This window comes from Eubalaena glacialis, chromosome 1, assembly GCF_028564815.1.
Source record: "Eubalaena glacialis isolate mEubGla1 chromosome 1, mEubGla1.1.hap2.+ XY, whole genome shotgun sequence".
In the NCBI taxonomy this organism is placed as follows: Eukaryota; Metazoa; Chordata; class Mammalia; order Artiodactyla; family Balaenidae; genus Eubalaena; species Eubalaena glacialis.
Window position 1 is genome coordinate 17,925,027 of NC_083716.1, and position 21,256 is coordinate 17,946,282.

Here is a 21,256-nt window from a genome sequence, read left to right on the forward strand (position 1 = left end):
ATCATGTTTACGATAACCCAGATTCCTCAATGCTTAATGCTGTTTTTGTCTCCAATTCAAGGAAGGCAATATGCATTCCAGCTTACTCTGTTATTTCATTTGTTATTTGAAAAGTATTTCAAGTACAAAAGAATGAGATTTCAAATCTGTTATGAAACTTATAAAAAGGGTACAGAATCTATTACATAATACCTCACAGTGCATTTACTGAAAAAGAAACTTTTAATGTCACTCTTCCAAAAATATATATGAAGTTGTCATTACTTGTAATTAATACACTCATTATCTCAGCAACCACTGAGTGTATGAGTCAAGCATCTCATCATTTCATGTGAAAAGTTACAATTCTTCCCCAGAAGAAGTAAAATTCTAAGCTAAGATACCTGGCCTATCATATATCGGAATCTTTCTCTTTGCTATCCAAACATCATGGGAGAAAAAGGCAAACATTAATTCTCAGAAAGAGCTGATCTTGGAATTGATCGCACAGCTATTTCTTCTTTCTGGGGGCACCATTCTTCAGTTGACTATGATACTTAAAGGGCCAAAGTTTAAAACTACTCTTCAGCAATAGAGACCATTTGGGCCATACCACCCTGCCATAATCAATGAGTGTTTAAAAATGCTACCCATTTGTTTTTTCAATAGGTTCCAAACAAAAAACGTTCTATCTTGTTTGTGCTGCATGGCTGCATCCAAGCTTTACACCGGATTTGTAGCTAAGCTAGGTAATGGGAGGGTTTTTAATCTTTTTTTTTTTTTTTTTTTAGTTCAAGAGTTTTCACTCAAGTAAACAAAAGATGGTCTATTTTTGAAAATTAACAATGCTTAGACTAGACTGGAAGTAGTGATTTCGTATTTTATCGAGTTACTAGCTCCGTTATAGGCGACATGAAAGTGTGCCATGCCACCATGTTGAGTTATGATAATCAACATCTTTTCTGAAACAAAGATTTTCTCCCAATGCAGAATTTGATACAAGAGGTAATCTGTTCCTTTGTGGGCTGAAAAAATCTGGTTTACGCTGGTTTGAACCAGTGGAATCTCTTGTGGTTAAGCTTTCTGCTGTGACTAAAATCAAAACTGCACGGCAGAGCATGTGAGGGTTCATGCGCGCGCGCCTCTGTATGTGAGGGGTGTCACGTGACTCCCAGAACTACCGAATTTTTTTTTTTAAAGCTGATAACGCGACTGCCGTCTCTGTCCGCATACAGATAACGAATAAATGCTGAACTCTATTAAACGCCCTTTACACATTATCGTGGGTCGAACACACAATTTTCTGAACTTATGATGACAGTCTATTTATTCTGCTATAAACCCTCAGCACGTAACGAACAGATTTGTGCCTGGTAATGATCTGCTCTGCCAGGGCTATATGAAATGATACCGACCTTCTTTAGATCTTGGGGAATTAAATTGACCGACTTCACCCCCTGGTCTGTAGCTGAAGTTTGACACACTTTATGCACAGCAAGCCCAAATCGGAACTTAAGAGAACCTCGCATTAAAAAATTAAGCAATCATATCTGGTGAATATTGCTTTACCACAAAAATTTCCACACGTTTAGAAATATTCTACTCTTTATATCTTTTTTTGAACCTTCTATTTAGGATTTACTCAAATTTCATTTGTTCAGATTTATTCACTGATCAATGTAATTTTGCATATGGAAACTGAGACACTATTAGGTTTCAAAATGGGGAACATTTGCCCCATTATCATACTCCACTATGAAGGGGGTTTAATTCTGTAAGATTCTTTTTTTTTTTTTTTTCCTTTTCTGAGAACCGTTTTCATGAAACTAAATTGAGTTAACAATTACTTAAGTTTCCACTCTAAATACAGCTTCACTACATTTCAAGAACTCTTTCTAAAAACTAAAATGTCACATGCAATGGAAAATTTGATATGTTAAAAGAATAGAATAATAATGCCTAAGACAATAGTCCTTGGAAAGACCCAACAATACACGAATGTGCAAAGTAGGTAATTTTGTCCCTTCTCTGTAAATCACGGATGAGCTATATTTGATTGCATGCAATGGATATAATAGAAATGAATTTATACAAAGCAATTAATTTGGAATTAAATAAAAATGTGTACTGTATAAAGGACATTAAAATGCATTTGAAAATTCTTAATTTTTGAAATTTCAACAATTATAATCATGGCAAAAATGTTTACATATTTAAGAGTAAATTAATATACTTTATAGTTAATTGGCAGATCATAATTATGTATATTAACAGCCAGGTTTCAGATGCCTAAAAAAATGCATTATAAATTGCCAGAATGAGAAATAAGAGCTATGGCATTCACATTTGTCTGAATCCATAAAGAAGTCACTATAGGGAGGATGTGGCTATTGCATCAAAAATAACTAAATAGCTAGTACTTAGTTCATTTTATCTATTTGCAGCCTTTGCTATTAATTCTTTATCCTTTTCCTTTTCTGACCTATAATTTAAAAAAATTGATACATATCCCAATTTTAGTTAAACAAATTTTGCCATTTTTGTCTCATTTTGTTTACCTCTAAGTTTTCCCTCTATTGTTAAAAGTTTATCATACATATCACATGGCCAAAAAGTTCTGAAAATCAATTTCTCAACAATTAACTTGAAAATAAACTTATCTGTGTGCAGAAAATATATTTTTCTGTAATTTACAGGTGATCCTACCCAGAAAAAGCTGTCTTCTTGGCCACTGAGCTACAAAAATTAAAATGAAGATTCAAATCTTTTCTTCCTTTAAAGAAAATGCTTCTGTTTTGATTCCATAGTCTGAATGAATACTGATGCAGAATAAAGAGTTATTCTCAAGTGACCATTCCTGGTTAAGGATATGTTATAGTTTTAGGGATTTTAATCCCTATATTATGATAAAGAGCCTCAAAAACGAAACACAAAGGCTTCATTATGATATGGAAATTTTGCTACATTTGGTAACAAAATATCAAAAAAGTTAAGTGTCGTCTCTTTGAACTTTCAAATCTGATTCAAATTTTAGACTGAAAAGTTCACATAAGTAATAATCTAACAGTTTCACAGTCTCATGACTATAATTCATCATACTCTATTTATTGAAGTGACAGCTCCTTACAACTAAACTTCAGGCTCTCCAAGCACTTTCAGAATTTGTAAGTTTGATTTACAGAAGTCCAGGGGAAATCTCTGAGTAATCACTTTAAAGTGACAGGAATATAATTTGAGAAATTCAGAAAATATGAACTCAATCTACTTCTGTGGAATATTTTTCTTTAGGTGTTAAAAAAAAGTCATTCTTATATGTATATAAGGCAAATGTTCTAGGCACATAAAATGTCCATTAAGAGAAGGGAACATGCTTCAAAAAAAAAAAAAGGATCCCTGTCACAGTACTACAACATCCATTACAATACAGGAGTCTGAGTTAGAAACACCCCCTTCCTTTCTATTTCCTCTATATTAGGCAGTAGTTTCAAATGAGGGAAAGAGCTGTAGCTTTTTAAAGAATTGACATGGGGACTATGCATTCACTTTTTTTTTTTTTTTGCAAAAAAATATAGTTTTTTTGCAGTAAAGATAGAAAATAAAACTATGATTCACTCAAGAGGTATGAGCAATCTAAATCTCACTTAAAATAGGAAGAAAAAATGTTTTGCTCTCATCCTCACATTATTTAATCTATTATATGTAAAACTCTTTTATCACATCACGCTTTTGTGTTTAATGTGCTCCTTGTTTTTTTTCCCTTAGCTATTCTCATATTTCAATCAGGGAAGCTGAAATCTCAAGTCAAATCTTAATGTGTTTACATGCCTGAACTCAAGCTGATAACATCCAAATAGTGAAGGAGGTAAGATCTTTCCAAAAATAAACACAATCAGCTCAGTGATTCCTCTCCTTTTTTGGGGGGTGGACAGATGGGGGCCTTAATCACATAAGCAACAACCCTGTTTACAGTATTAACATTTTAGTGGATAGTAATATAATTTCAGCATATATAAACTTATACTCTATTTGAAACGGTAAATACTATTATGCAATTTTTATAATGAATATCAATATATTATGTTTTAGTATCTTATTAAAATTTTGGTTTACTCAATGAATGGTTTATGCTCATTTTTATTTAGACAGAGTAGAGACTTTTACTAGACCTGCCAAAGTAACGTTAATAAACACGTTCAGGTCTTGCTTCTGAAGTTCCCTATCATTTATTTTCTTTAAAAGTGTCAAAGAGAAACAGTCACTAGGACTGTTTGAGACATTTTTAAAATCATCTCTACTCTGAGGTTCTTGAAACATTTTTTTAAAGTCATATATATTATCTACATGAATTCATGAAATCTGCAGTATTAATTCAAAGAAAGAAGTGGGACATTAATTAGACTCATGACACTACTGTGTGATCCAGTGAGAACTGAGAGCCAAGTTGTAAGGCCTCTTTAAGAAGAAATTATATCTTACTTTTTTGCCTGTGCAGATCTTAAACTGCAAAGACTTTTCCTTTTCCTATTACTACTGCTACCACTATCATCATCATCATCATCATCATCATTATTTGACAGGGGCAGGACCTTTATGTGAGTATCCAAGTTCCACACTGGTGCTTACAATTTGCATTTTGGTGAATGTATTTTTAAGAAGCTACACAATAGGAGACTGAGCTGCCCTGTCGAATTTTGAAAGCTTACTTTCATTTGTTTTGCTGCAAGTGTTGATTTAATTATACTGCATTATTATCAAAGCTGCATTATGTACTTTTTTTATTCCTTTTACATGTGTTTGAGGTGAGGACCTTGGCTTTGTCTGCAAACAGTGTGTTTCAAGTTATTCCTTAAGTACTAAATAATAAAGAAAAGAGAAGAAAAGATTTTTTAAAAAGATAGCAGACAGTGATCACAAGGTAAAGGGTTAAATGTAAGATCTCCAAGAAACATTTTGAAGTTGATTAAGACTCCAGCTTTGCATTAAACAGTATCGCTTCCACATGAGTTGCTGCTAATACTGTTACGGAGCAGCTTGAGAGCTCAGTGTGCCAGTGACCTCCTTCACCCTCCAGCCACCCACCGGGCCTTCCTGATTAGCATTCTACCTGGTTCTCTGAGGAATTCCCATCATCCCCTAGGAGCTCATTCCGTACTTCGTCACTGTAGGCAATCCGTGACCTTTTCTATAAAACAAAACAAAAAGGGAGAGAGCAAGATGAACGTTAGAAAGTAAAGGCTTCGAAGCATTACTGGTATCAACGCTGATCATCTCAAACCTCGAGAGCCCCCTAATGGAAACCTATTTGCTCAAATGTGCAAACCAAAGTTGTGCAAAGTTCTTGAACTTGAGGAGTTTAATGTAAATTAGAAGTTTTTTCAAATGCCAGTAATGGAAGAAAACTCTGCATTGTGTAAGTACTCTATTAATATTCACAAATGGATCAGAACTGATATGTTATTCCATGCAGTCATTCAAATCAGACCACAAAGCTAAAGGAAATACAACTATACAGCTGTATATCTGCAACACTCACCAGATTGTAATTAAAACAAGAGAATAAGGGGGTCTTTAATATTGTGGCAGGAAATGGACTCTACAATATAGGTCTTTTAAAATCTCTAATTCTAGGATAATATTATATCTCCAACTATACACTGGAATGCCTGGAAAATAGCATATCCCTATTTCTTTCATTATTGTGATGTTACTAACCAGAATTTAAAAGCACATGCCGTTTCCAAACAATAATTTAATTGTCTCCAAGTCCTCTATAAAAATGGCCTAAGGAAAAGTAGGGGGAGTGTGTGTATGTGTACATCTGGTAAAACAAATTAAATTTCCCAATCCCAGTAAATAAAGGCAAGTAGGCTATGAGCCAGCTTTTCACAATTCCAATAAATAAAGACAAGCAGGCTATGGATCGATTTTTCACACACTGAAATTTTGTTTTACAAGAAATTTACCTTTACCTGTAAAGTCAGAGGGACATGTCTGCAAGCAATTCATGAATTATCTAAACATGCACACATTTCGAAAAGCTAAAAAGCTCTGAAAATTAGTTGTGAAGCTAGAGTGCCATCCTCGGATCCTACTTCAGCATCACTATTTCAGACCCAAATGCCGATTTACAGATTACTTTGCTGCCTTTTCTGCTTCTGAACTAACTAAGCAAAAACAGTCAATTAAAAAATGGCAGTTGGGAAACAGTAATCTTTTCCCACTTGGGGTCTACAGTTTAGCACTTAATATTTCTTACCTGCTCAACTGTGATATGAAAAATTATTGTAGTTTAAAAGTACTATCCGTAATCCGTGAGCAGAAGTCAACAAGATTTTTAATTAGATTTTTAAACCAGTGAATGAGTAACACTGCTTTGCCACATAGAGATCATAATATCTTAAACATAAAATCCTACTATGTTAGAATTTAAAAGGACTTTTGACAAGAAAAACGAATAGATTTTAAATCATTTTAAAGTTGCCTTTCTCAATTGGGGTTCTTTTTCTGAACCACAAAATACAGAAAATGATTTCAGTGACTATTTTCTCAGTTCTCCCAAAGATGGGACATGGGAGAGAGTTTAGTTCATTACATAGAATAGAAACTTTGGGGCATTAAGGCTTAACTCTCTGGCAGAATCCAGTTGAAAAGGGCTGAATGGGGTATAAATAAAAATAAATAAACCTAGACATCCTTTTTTTTTTTAGAGAAAAAAAGATCAGTCTCGTGGAATTCTAAAGGTAGCTTTGGTTAAATTGAGACTAGAACTCTGTGGTCCTGACTTATAGCTCAGCACTCATTCTACCGCACAAAATTTCCTCCTCATTCTATTACCCTCTGAATACTCTCAGGAAAAAAAATATAAAAATTGCAAAATGTTACAAAGGAGATGGTGGTATCCCCTCCTGCCCTAAGTCTCTACCCCAAGCTCCCCTTCCTTGCTACAAATGTGTATCTCATACTCTGGCAGTAGATAAATGAAACCAACCATGTTGCAGAAAGGACAAAATAGAAAAGTTAGGTCATTAGACTGACGTCAGTAATGACATCTATATCAGATGTCTTAACTATTCAGGAGTGATCCAACTCATTCATTTTTGAATATGGCAGACTTCTTATCACCACAAACAGCGGATATTAGGTTCGCTTCTCTTATTGTATTTACTGAAGCTACTATTAGTTAGCTATTTCTATTGACTTCATATCGTACTGAAAAATGCTAAATTACAAGGACAGTACACTTCATGGCCTTACCACAATATTTCAATCAAGCCAAACCTTTCTTTTGCCCATTTGGAGCTCCTTGCTACGGTAGTTTCAAACTAGCTAGCAAAAGTATTTTACAGCATTAAAGGAAATGAGAACCTTTAAACAGGCTGTGGTATCAGAGCTGCCTTTTTAATTATTCATTTCATCACTATGGGGGACTAAAACATTCCACAGTATGCAAGAATATCATATGGAGATTTTTTTTTTTTTTTACCAAAATACCAACAAATTGGCATAGATTGTTTAATTACATTATATTCTTATTTTGATTTGATGTACTTCAAAAGAAGAAGAGAATTATAAACATGTATCCCTAAATATCTAATCTTGTTTTGGTTAGAATCCATTGCTTTTAAAAACCAGCAATTAAGGGTGTACATGCTCAGCAACAGAGAACTAAAGATTTATCCACAGTTGAAGGGTGGTCCCTATAAATGTCATTCTTTACCATTGGGATGGTTAAAACTGCTCACTGGGATGGCTTTCTGGATGTAATTAAGCAAATGATACGCTGAGTTTATAAAATGTTCTCTGATAGGACTGACTTCCCTTAAAATGTTCTTCTGATAGACTGAAAAGACAACTCATTTCAAATATCAGAAATAGTTCCTCATGAAAATGACACAGCTAATGCTGAAAACTGAACTCTTTACACTCAAGTATCACTTTATAAATTTTTTTTTTAAATTAACACTTTGCTTTACTAAGAATTATATTTAAATGCATGACATTGGTATTTTCTCCTAAATTTTTATGGTTTGAAATTTTAAATAAGCTGATTTTAATCAACTGTAATTTAGTCTGCAGAATCATCACTAAACTAATTGAATATCAAAAAAAGGCCAGTTCCTTTGAATGACAAACTGCTTATTTTATGGAATTTTCCTCCAAAATATCAATAAAATATTTTACATTTTGTGGAATTTTTTAAAAACCTCACTCTACATTGCTTTGGCAGACTCAAAGCTAATGAAACTGAAACACCTACTGTATCTTTATAAACCAACTAAAATATTTTTTGCTTTATTATCAACTGTATAAAATCTGTACTTTAGCCAAATGCAAGCATGAGAATTTGAGCTGGAAATGTCACACAGTCAGCTACAGTTTGAAGGAACCCAATTCATAATGCATTTTATAAATAGTTAATGACTTCTATACATAAGCTAACCAGGCAAATCAAGAAATTGTCAACATTTTTAGTCTTAGTTGTCAGTTACTACTGTCTACTGGTGCTTTATATGTGGCTTCTGGAGAAGACAGAAGCTCTCTGCAGTTTGTAATCTATTGCAATTTCAGGTCTGTACCATAAGGATGGAAAAGCTTCAACTGACAATATCTGCCACACACACACACACACACACACACACACACACAGTTAAATACAAGGACATTTCTCACTTTTAGTTGTGTGTTTTTGTAAAGTTTATTCCTTCTAACTTATATGCTTAGGTAGACTAGACACAGTTGGACAGAGAAATCTACAGACCATATATGAACCATAAAAAAAAATGACAAATTAACAACTGACTGTTATCCCTAAGACATGATGCACAAAATTTCAATGGTTATTTTAAACTGACGACAAAAGTGAGTCTTTGGTTATGAAAGCAAGAATTTCAGACTCCAAGCAGTTTTTTACTTGATGAACAGAACGTCTGCATACTGATTGGCTGATTCTCTTAAAGCCAAGTTCAAACACATACACTTGCTCAGTTCTCTCTGGAAATTTGGCTTGAAACAATCTATCTACTTGACCTTAACATTTCCCAACTGAACTGAATGTGTTCCTGGACAGACACTGCTAAACTAGAAACAAAATGAATTAACTTAGTTTAAACTAATTAAGAACTGTGATCTGTGTACCATCTCCTGTAAGATTCTACATGTGAAACAGGGTATAGGTAACCAGAATGAGGATTCTAGCACCCACCACTAGCATAAGCATAACAATGAAGTTGGTTTATTACTAGAGCGTATATGAGAATTTAATTTCTATGGCGTGCACATGGCAAAGCAATTGCTTAAATTGCCTCACCTGGGAATTTAATACAATGTTATCATCAGACCAGCCACACTGTAAATAGATTTATAATGCTTTCCATGTGCTGCACTCTGTTGCATATGAATTAAGTAATGATCTGGTATTACAATAAAATCAGCTAGTTCCCACACCTGGCAGACAGGATATTTCACTAAATTAATACCCATACAGCTACATCACAAGGCGTGGGAGAGGAAACAATCTCTAAGGCATTCGATTTGAGTTTTACACAGGAGGCAAACACTCCAGGGTTATGAAGAATGTTACTATGTTGAATGGGCCGCTTAAGACAACATCTGTATTACAGAATTAAGACTTTCTCATTCCCATTCAATTTTGGCCTGATTTTCTTCATTGAGTACTTTAATTAGTAATCAGCAATCCGCAACATTCACAAACACTAAGAAAGCCCTTTATTCTAATCTATGTGCTGCAGACAGCCAAATAATTGATACTAAGTGCAGTATGGTTTTGGTAAGTAATGAAAGAACAGCTTGTCCTACTTCCTAATCAAATTGGTCTATAGAAGAAATGGTTAATAGATTTCTCCATAGGTCTAAAACAAATTACCCAGTCTGGCCAGACTTTTCCATTGCTTCTACCATGTCTTTCAGTCTCCATATATTTAATAATGCCCCAGGTTACCAGATGATACACCTATTAAAAACTGTTATGCTTTCATAGCCAAAGAATTTAACTACTCTAAAGAATTTAACTCTTCCTGTTATAATTAACACTTTGGGATAGCTACAGAATACCATGAAATTATATTTGTTAGCTAGTCATATAATTGCTGGTACTCATTTCTTACCTAATTTTATCTGGTTCTAATTAAATAATATCATACTTCCGTAATACCCAGATGGCATTTTCTAAAAAGCATCTATCTTTGGAACAAGGCATTCCATTTTTAACCTTACTTCTATTTCTTTGCTGGTGATTTCAGCTTTTCATCCTCACTCTATCCCTGACCCAGGACTTAAAAAGCCTCATCAATCCAGGACAGGAAACTTAAATTTTGGAGAAAAAAATAAAATGGAATTTATAAAATTTTGTTTATGACCGTGTTCTCTGTGCTGTACTAATTTCTAGCAAATAGCAATTTAAGATTAAAACATACCATACTACATGATAGAGGTAAAGGTAAAGTAAACTGTTAGGTAAATGTTTGATCCTTGGAAAGTTGTTAGGATGACAAAGCACAGGGCATTGAGTGAAAAGAACAGAAGTAACATTTCAGTATGTGATCTTGGTCAAAATTAAGTTTTCTGAACATCAGTTCCCTCAATCTCTAAAAAAGTGGTAACAATATTTATTTCCCAGGGCTTTTGTGAGGATTTAAATATTATAAACAAATGGAAGCCTATCATAATACCTTGGATGTGATGACCCTGCAAAGGATGTTCAACTAAATATTAGTTGATAATATTGGAAAGGATGCAATAAAACCAGTACACATACGTGACTGAGAGTATAAATTAGTGCATCTTTCGTTGAAAATGATTTGCCAATATATACCAAAAGTTGCTTTAAAAAATTCTATTATTTCATCCAGTAACTCTACTACTACATTGTTTTGCCCAATTTCCTATTTTATGGTTCCACAATTTTTGGATGACTTTCAATGATAAAAAACTTTCCTGCATTTCTTTAATGCTATCAGAGAAAGTAACTTCCAATCTGTTTCTCCTAAGTAGTCATTCCACTAAACATGGCTTGCTCTTGCTCAAGGGACTGTTTAGAGTTAAAGGTCAAACTCATTCACTGGAAAGTGCACATGCCACATGTCACCAATACTGTAGCGTTAATAAAGGGAAAGCACACTTTCTATCTATCATAAACTCATGGTCAATGGACCATATGCAAGTCACCAGAGAGAAAATACTAACACGCCGTGCTGCTAGGCTACCAGCAGTTGGAAAAGCAGGTTACCGTGCGAACACTAAAATAACCCATTGCTCTTGAGTATGTAATACCAGAAATTTTTTTCAAAAAAGTACAATTACAAATGTCTTTCTATTATAATCATTCTTATTTACTATTTTTGCTTGTACTTTCAAAACATTTTATGTGTTTGAAATGGATATTTATGTTTTGGCTATAAATAATAAGATAAATCCTACCACATTTTCTCCTAATTATTTTTTTAAATTTAGCTTTAATATCACATGTGAATATTTATTTCCATACGATGAGGTTATATCTGTATGTATACACATATAGACTCATACAAACCCATATGCAATCCATATGGAATGACTCTATTTATGTTTCACAATGCTAGAATAGACTTTTATTTATACTAGGAACTCTGACCACATTGCCACTACATCATTTAATGATTTGCAAAACAGAGAGCCCAGAAATGATGTAACTGCACTTCTTCGTTTCCTCCTCCAGCATTTCTAAACTTACACCTGAAATTTAACATTAGTGCTTCAAAATGCAACCTGAGTTAGTTAGAATCATGGCCCCACTTGCTTGCATATGTTTATAGTTTACAACTTTGACGCTGCTATTGAACATAGTGTGTCTGTGTCTTATATCATGTTAGTTTGTCAATCAATAATTAAGTTACTTCATTCAGAAAATCAGCTCATGATAGAATGCCCAGATGTTGTTGTCAACATCTGGAACAGTGTAAGTATGCAGTAGAGGAAGTCTAATTCTTTACAGTCTTTCTGAATATAAAATAACTCCACAGACTGTACTTGAAATAATCAAAATGTCAAAATGTTCATTATTTTGTTTGATAATGATATATAAATACCCTATACATTCCCACTGGAAAATGATACTCTGATAAATGAATGCTATATAACAGATGCTTTATTTATATTTTTAAAAGAATTACTGAAATAAAGTATGTAGATTTATATAATTAATTTGTATCTAGGTTTCCCTATGTAATCTGCCTAGCATTAGGAAGGAAAAGTGATTCATTCATTGAAAATCCATCCACAGTCGTAGTTTCAAGTGATCCAGACATCCAAGAACAAATGATCTTGAGGATTCTATGTAACTGTCACTGAGGTTATCACATAAATGACAGAATCTGATAGTTGACAGTGACATGCAGCATCATCTAAACGAGCCTGCAAACATAGAGATGAGAGGTTCCAAGCCAGATGGGCGATCTACCCAAGGCCACACACCCAGGAAAGACCTGGCAGAAGAAGGACAGAATCCGTTTCCCAATGCCAGTGCTCTTTTCACTTTACCAGACCACCAAGACAGGCTGGGGGTGTCTTATCACCCATTCCCCAGGGCAAGGTTGGCTGTACCATTCACCTAGTTCTATGAATGTATCATCAGCTATAAAGTTGATTAGTCTGTAGATTTTGTTTCTTGTCACTCTCCTCCAAAACAAACAAACAAACCTTTACTTATACTTTGTTGTTAACATCTGGAATATTGACAACAGTAAATTTGAAAGTCCAAGGGTGACACATGCTTAAGGTAGAATGTTTTATTTGATAGAAAAAAGTGTCTGATCTCAGTTGGTGAGTCACAACCACACCTATGGGTGTAACTGATATATGTGTCAAGATGAATCTTCAAAGGTTACATCATAAAGCAACAATAATTTACCCTCATGGCAGGAGAGGAACCACACCAGTTATTAAGATGTGCTAAGAATAATCTGCTTACCCGTGAGATCTGGTGACTCCCGATTTATCTACTCTAAAATTCTAGCTTGGAACCAGCCATCTCATAAGCAAACAATTTTTACAATATTTTTTTTCTTGGTACTTACTTTTGGACCCATGTTGAGAGAGATTCTTCATTAAAGAATATGCTGTGTTACCTTGAGTTTACAGTGCTCATAATTCAGAGGTGTACAATATACCTTTTAATGCTTTATGAATATAGCCAATATAACTGTGATGCTTAGCCAATAAAACAAAACTCTTTTAGCCCAAATTCTCTACGGAAATATTTTGAAGATTACTTCTATACCTGGGTGACCCAAAACTATAAAATATGATTAAGTAAATATAAATATTCATACCTGATTCATAAACATGTTGTGAATCTAAAAGATTCTCCATTTTCAGTTGAACAGAATAAAATCCTGCCTACTGAGGGGCTTTGCTTCATCAAGTAAATGTTCTTTCTCTTCTATCTTCAATGTGTCACTCTCTACTGGTTCTTCCCTTTAAGAATACAAACATTTTTAAGTGTACCCCAACTTTCAATATTTTAAAAGGTTATTTTACCCTATACTACACTCCCCAGCTAATGCCCAACTGCTCTTTATTCTTCCTTTCCTAGCCAAGCTTCTCGAAAGAGTATACTACAAGCACTAACTACACTTATTCATGTCCCAGCAGCTTATCAACTTCCAACAAACTGGATGTTTTCTACCACGCCACAGGACTCCCCAGGAACACCAATGACTTCCTAGTTGACAAAATCATTTTAAAATAACTTCTTTAGAATGGTTATAGATTTCTAGAAAAGTTACAAAGATAATACAGAGAGTTCCCATATAACCTACACCTAGTTTCCCTTATTATTATTTTTTGATGTTAATATTATTCTTTTTTTTATTGGAGTATAGTTGTTTTACAATATTGTATTAGTTTATACTATACAGCAAAGTGAATCAGCTATACGTATACATGTATCCCCTCTTTTTTGTATTTCCTTCTCATTTAGGTCACCACAGAGCATTGAGTAGAGTTCCCTGTGCTATACAGTAGGTCCTCATTAGTTATCTATTTTATACATGGTATCAATAGTGTATATATGTCAATCCCAATCTCCCAATTCATCCTACCCACCCCCCCCTTCCCCATTGGTATCCATACATTTTTCTCTACGTCTATGTCTCTTATTATTAATATCTTACATTACTGTGGTACATTCGTCATAATGAATGAATCAATTGTTCATTATTACACATTATTATAAACTGAGGTCCATACTTTTTTCAGATTTCCTTAGTACCTCATGTTCTTTTTCTGTTCCAGGACACCATCCAATATCCCACATTACATTTAGGTGTCATGTCTCCTTAGGCTCCTCTTAGCTGTGACAATTTCTCAGGCTTTCCTAGTTTTTGATGACCTTGACACTTTTGAAGAGTACTGGTGTTCTGTAGAATGTCCCTCAATTGGGATTAGTCTGAGGTTTTCCTCATGACTAGACGGGGGTTATAAGTTTTGGGGAGGAAGACCACAGAGGCAAAGTGCTATTTTCATCAACATCATATCAAAGGTACGGACTATGAACATGATTTATCACTGTTGACGTTGACCTTGATCACCTGGCTGAGGAGACGGTTATCAGCTTTCTCCACTGTAAAGCTACTCTTTTCCTCCTTTTTGTACTGTGTGCGCTATGCACAGCCCCCACTTAAGGACTGGGGAGTTGTGCTCCACCTCCGTGAGGAAGGAGCATCTACAGAAATTATTTGGCATGGGAGATCTGTCTATTCAATCATTAGTTGGTATCAGGATGAACTCATGGATATTTATTTTATACTTTGGCTTATACTACTTCATTAATTTTGCTGCACAAATTGTACCAACTTTGGCTCCAATGGCCACTTTTCAGTCCCTTTTTCATTAGACCTCTCAATAGCATCTGACATTGTTGCCCACTTTCTCCTTAGCAGTTACACCACAACCCTCTTATCCTTCTGGTCTCTCCTTCTCAGTCTCCTTCATCATAACTGCTCTATCTGTATGCCCTGGGTCTCCATCCTTAGCCCTATTCTCACTCATCTGTTTGATCTCATCTATACCTGTTGTTCTAACCACCACCTAGAGGCTGGCAAAGACATGTTTTCTGCATAAATCTAATTCCTACTTGGTGCCTAAGATAATCAAAAGGCAGCTCAGACTTAACACAGACAAAGTGGGGCATTTTCTTTCTCCTATATGCTGCTCCTCCTCCTGTTTTCCATAATTTGAGGTATGGTGTTACCATGTACATAGTCAACGCAGATAAAATCCTAAAAATTTTCCTACTCTCTCCATTACTCTCCAAATCCAATCACCAAGCCCTATGGATTAAACACTTATTTTTCAGAATATCTACAACTGGGGCCCTTAGCCATATTTCCAGGATGTCTGTTACCTTATGCACTAGTCCCAATTCTTTCCCCATAACTGTTGTTACCACATATTTCATCATTCTTTTTATATATGAATTATATGTGACAGATACTTGTATGGAAAGACTGACATGTTTTTAGGCAGAGGTAAGCCAACAGGTACAAATTCTCAGCGCCTCATCTTGGGGAGTAAAGGAGACCTTTTCAACCCTATCTGTAGCAGAATATCAAAGCTATAAAAGAATCATTGTCTAAAGGTATAACTTATTTCAGAGTAGGCATGTTAAAATAGAAAGCAAATTCATTCGACAAAAGCCAATACACTATGGGAAAATGCTAAGCAGCAGACCTCTCTCCAACTTCATAAGTCAAGACCACATTTCTCTTTAATTTCAAATGTAGGCATATGTCATATCAGCTATTGTACTGTTCTCCTAAGTTAGATATTTCCAATTTTCATGATGTAGAAGCTAAAAGACCACCCTTTCAAATGAGATGATGTGCATGCACATTTCTCCTTTGTTTGTCTGATTTGTGGACCTGAGGAATATGGATTATTTCTGTTATCTGCATGAAGAAGCTCTGCTACAAGCCTGGCATTCAGTTTGCTTTTATGTCTGAGACCCCAAATTGCACCGTTAGGCAACAGAGGGCACTTATCTAGATTGAACTGTCATACAAATAGATTTTTGTCAGCCATTCAATTTGTATTGGGGAACATGCCAACAAAAACAAAACCCAGCAATTTAAAACAACAAACCTATCCTCTACTGACAGGAACAAATTGCTTTATTTCAAATGAATAAGAATTACTATAGATCGCACATTCTGTGTGTGGGTGCTAAGAAAGAAAAATATTTTTGGAACTAATTCTGTCTAGTTTTTCTGGCAGTGGTCTAACATGAAGTAAGCACGAAATATGCTTAATACTAATAAACACACAAGAAAAAAAATGCAAACAGACAGGAATTACATGTTATCAGAGGAGAACGAGGCTTTCTAAGAAAATTCCAAGTCAAAATTCATCAGCTACATGAAAAAGTTAACATTGTGTTGCATTTTGAGTTTATTCTCTGATCTATAGTCCTTTGGGGAATGCAGGTGATGCCTCTGCCCACAGCACAGTCAATCTGAGAAGTAAAACCATCACTCTCCCTGAGCCTAAATAGTCAATCTGAGAAGTAAAACCATTGTTCTTCCTGAGCCTAAATAGTCAATCTGAGAAGTAAAACCATCATTCTCCCTGAGCCTAAACTGATTCTGGCTCTGTGTCTTCAACACTCACAAAGAATAATTGAAAACTTTAGAGAACTGACCTCATCACAGTTATACCCAATCTCTTCCATATCTCAGACTATTTGGAAAAATAAGTTGGTGTTAATCTTAGACATTAAAGATGTTGATAAATTACATCAGTAAAGACAAAGTAATAAAATTTTCACAACTTAAAAATTACATCAATTTGCCCATCAGTATATAAAATAGTTTAATCCCCTCCCCTATTATTTTTGTTTGAGTTGAATCCCGTTCCCTTTTCTATAAGCTGCATCTTCATTCTGGAACTTCTGGAGCTACTCTTTCAGTGAAATTCATTCTTAGACTTGTAGGATCAGACACTGCTGTGAAGGAAATAAGCAAACATGCAAATTCAACCCTGGGAATCCACATCGAGCTGACACAGAAAATAAACAAACATACAGATCAAAAACTTCAATTGAACCAATGTAATTTTACTAAATAGAAATCTAATTAGTTCAATTACTTAAATGCAAGCATTTACATTAGAAAATGAGTTCTCTTCAAACAAAATTATGTAACAAGAATTTAGCACTTTACAACATTCTGTAATATGTCACATGACATAGCTATAACTTTTTATGTTGTAGCAACAGGTACTTATGTCAAGACTTTAGATTTTATTAAAGGACAATCTAAAAAAATAATAGAGTCCAGATATGACATGAAAAGGACCTCATGAATGGTAGTTAAAATAGATAACAGGACAAAAGCAAGGTAAAATATAATGCTCCAAGTGGCCTCTACATTCTGGTAAATGATAGAACTATCTGAGAAAAATTATTTTTACTTTGAAGAAAGTTATAAAATTACATTAATTTAAAAACATGAACAGATGCATGATGTATGCAACTTACTTTCAAACAGTTCAGAAAAAAATAGACATACATAGAGTTGAAAAGATCAATAGAGAAAGCATACAAAAATGATAAAGCAAACAGTACAAAATGTTAATAGGCAAATCTAGGTAAAGGGAATATGTATGTGCTGTGTGTTATCCTTTAAACTTTTCTGAAAGTTTGAAATTAGTTCCAAATAAAAAGTTTAAAGTGATTAAAAAGTATAAAAAGGTTAGTGGGATAAGGAGATAGAGGCTCTCGCTAAGCTAATTTTCTACAACTAGCTAATGTCTGAGATTAGCTAATGTCCAGAATAAATCCTTGATGCGATAGATAACAGCTCATGTTAAACAAAAGTATGAGACCATTACTCCTTTCAAATTCAGACTATTTAAACTGTTAATTTTTATCATGTACAATGGTGTTTGTTCTCTTTTAGTTTTTTTCAGTAACAATGCAGGATTACATTTGTTAGTTTTAAATTTTCTTTTGTAGTTCAGCTAGTAGAATGGACTCTAAATCATACCTGGTCAGAGAAGCTCAAAGTTATCAGTTCATAATGACAGAATATTATCTACCATTTAAAATAGTTTGGCGGTAATGTACAGTTCTTTTTTCCCTTCATTTCATTCTGAATAAAAGTGTTGAGGACAATAATTCTAAATCAGATTGCTTAACAAATAAATGATTTATTATTATTATTATTATTTTACAAAAATGCCTAGAGGATCCTAGTACAAATTTCACTGGAGTGTTTTGCACTAACTAAAGATCTTTTAGCGTGCTCTTAGGTCATGCTCTAATGTTCCTGAAGAGAACACACACTCTCACATAGTTAGACATGTGCCCACTAAACTTTGACTTGATTTGGCAATCAAGGTATTGCTGATCTGTCTAATTTTGACTGTGATAGCCCTGGACTGGGACTGAATGTAATTCCATTCTCTGAAAAGAACACAGCCAATTCTGGCGCTCTATAAATATGCAATAATGATAGGACCTTAGGGCTAGAAGGGACCTTGAGAGGTCCTCTAGTGTGCCTTCCTCCCTGACGTCATGGCACACTGAATGTACCTGATAAAGACCTTGGGAAGGAGATTCCTTAACCTTCACAAAGGAGGTTTACCAACAGTCACCGATTACTGTCAGGAATTGTTTCCCTAAATTAAACTTAAATCTATGGTCCTGCAGTCACACATACAGTAGAGCCCAGCCACCGCTGCTGACCACACTTGGTGTAACACTTCTTCATAGACTTGAAGACACTTAACAACTCCACAACTCTCCATGCAGGGAAAATGATCCCAGGACCTTACTTCATCTGTCTAATTTTCTAATCCTTTAATCATCTGAGGGACCCACCTCTGAATTACCTTTAGGCATGGTAACCTCAACAATACTCAGAGATGGACATTAGTGGATTCTTCCAGATTCTACCATGAACCAAAGTGTACCCCATCTTACCATCTGTAAAGCTGAGGAGGCCACTCATTTTTCTGTTCTTTCTGATTTCTGCTCTGAATACATTTAACATTAAATTATATACACGCAATAATTTTTATTTGAGTTTTAGGGCAAGTTACTATTACTCTTTTAAATTTGTTTTCTTGTCCTTTGAAAAAACAATATGATAAATTAAAAAGATTTCCAATTTGGGCAACTGACGAGCCTGGATTCAAATCCCAGGTTCGTCTTTGTCTAGTTATGATTAATAAGAAAGTTTTTGAGCCCCTGTGTAGTAGCCAAGGTAAAGTTTATAAAACAACCAATACAGTGCTTAACACATACTAGGAATTAAAGAACAATAACTGCTCTAATCATAATAATAATTATTATTGAGAATGCCAGCAAGTCTACTCTTCTAGCATATAAAACTCTGGGTTTGCCCACCTCAGCTCTTTATTCTAAGATGGCCTCACACAACTTTGCCCAACATGGCCACTTCAGTTCTGCTCCCAGTTATTTATCACCCAAACTTCTGACTATAAAGACCAGATTGCCATTCCATTCCAGTTCCTCCTTGCCCTTGGGACTCAATTTTGCCTTCCATTTTTGGTCTTTTTTCTTTTGACTCTTTTTATTTATATCTGAACTTGATTTTCTCTGCTTTGACCCTCAACGTTTTCTGAGGATTTAGGCTCCCATTCACCCATTTGCACTCTCTAGAAGAGCAAATACTTATATATGTGATCCCAGAGAAAATACTTGTAGATGTCATCCCAAACTCTGAAAAGAATTCAGACAGTAGTATAACATAGAACCTTCAAAGATAATGTGCTTCATTATCAGCACTTTATTTAACAGTATGAGTTAAACTATGATTCAAATCCTAGTTTTGCTATTTATTATCTATGTGACTGAAGAGAGGGTGTCTAACCTTTCTGAGTCTCAGTCTGCATATCTGCATAAAAGAAATGAAAAACACTTTGTTGGAATGATTAAATGGGACTTGCAAGAAGAACACAGCTGCATAAGTTAACAGGTTCCCTCTAAGTCATCACTTTTCCCTCTCCTTCCCCTCTGGGTTTGGGTAGGTGGATGAATAACAAGAACAAATATACTCGGAATTCTCCTTTCTTGGCAAAACTAGAAAACAGATATTATTCATAGATCCCAAATTATGTGGAGAGGTGTCCCAAAGCAGATGAGATCATGCAGAGCCACTTGATGACAAAATGCCTGAAGGATAGTAAGAAGACACAACCATAGGTGAGCTCAAAAAGCACCAACTAAAATACACTTCCTAAAGATGAGGGACTCATTCTGAAGCACAAAATCTATATGCTTCGTTTGAAACAATGGCTGTGGGAAGGTGTAAGCAGGCTGCTGGCAGAAGCACTCTGGGACACAGTTTGTTCAGAGAAGCAGAGTTACATAAAGAATAACACAGGACTTCTGCTTCCCAAAGAATGTAGAAAAACACAAGAAGCCATTGCTTTCACCTTAACAAACAAAACAAGCTGGAGAAGCTACAAAAATCACAATTTTTAGAAACCTATCAGAGAGCTGATGATACAAAGACACCTAACTGAAATACAGTCCAGAAAACCATAAGCCTTTTATAACAGAGAAGAGACCCATGGCTGTTCTCATTCTTGGTGGAGTAGAGGAAGCCTCCACAGATATGGGTAAGAAGAAACCAGTTACACTTCTAACTAACTATTAAAGGTTGCATCAGGGCTGGCATAACAGGTTAGGATTTCAAGGAACCTGAGCCACAGAGAGAGGTATAGGGTCTACCAAGCAATGCTTTCCTATGGGTCATTACTGAGTGCTCAGGGCATGGGAGGATTTCTGACAGAGATGCTCCCCTGGGTTGCACAAGACCTCCCTCAATCCTAAAACAGCTGGCCCTCTGAAGGTGGAGTGCAAGGCAGCAGAGCTAAGAAAAGTCCATGCTAAGCACTCTGGCTACTGTAGGCTAGGGAATGGGCAAAGGAACTGATGGAAACCTACCTGAGGCATTCCAAAATTCCAGCCACCAAAAGTTGAAGTAGGGGAGAAGAACAGAAGAACTGAGAGAAACCCTCTGAGACATTCTGGATCTTCAAACAGTATAAGGCAACTGCCCTTCTAAGGCTTGATTTATGCAGCAGGGCAGAGAGGAATCTGCCAAGATACCGAAAGCCAGGGAGCAAGACTGGCGAGCAAAGAGAATTCCCCAGAGACTCATAAAGGTAGCAGTGGGGCTGTAAAAGTGAGAGAGGGATCTCCCACAAATCAAAAAGATGGTGGCCCAGCTGAAAAGCAGAAAGAAGTCTTTGG

The 21,256-nt window shown here is 35.2% G+C and overlaps 1 protein-coding gene across 7 annotated transcripts in view; it reads right to left on the reverse strand.

Annotated features, from left to right (window-relative positions):
- Positions 1 to 21,256, reverse strand: part of VTI1A (vesicle transport through interaction with t-SNAREs 1A) — a 363,113-nt gene that overhangs the window by 291,464 nt on the left and 50,393 nt on the right. For all 7 annotated transcript variants that reach the window (XR_009701475.1, XR_009701471.1, XR_009701477.1 and 4 more), the window contains exon 4: positions 5,084 to 5,161. Coding sequence is in view for 4 of the 7 variants with exons in the window: in XM_061195004.1 (XP_061050987.1) it covers positions 5,084 to 5,161 (78 nt within the window). In the remaining 3 variants the exon portion in view is untranslated. The remainder of the gene's footprint in view (positions 1 to 5,083; positions 5,162 to 21,256) is intronic.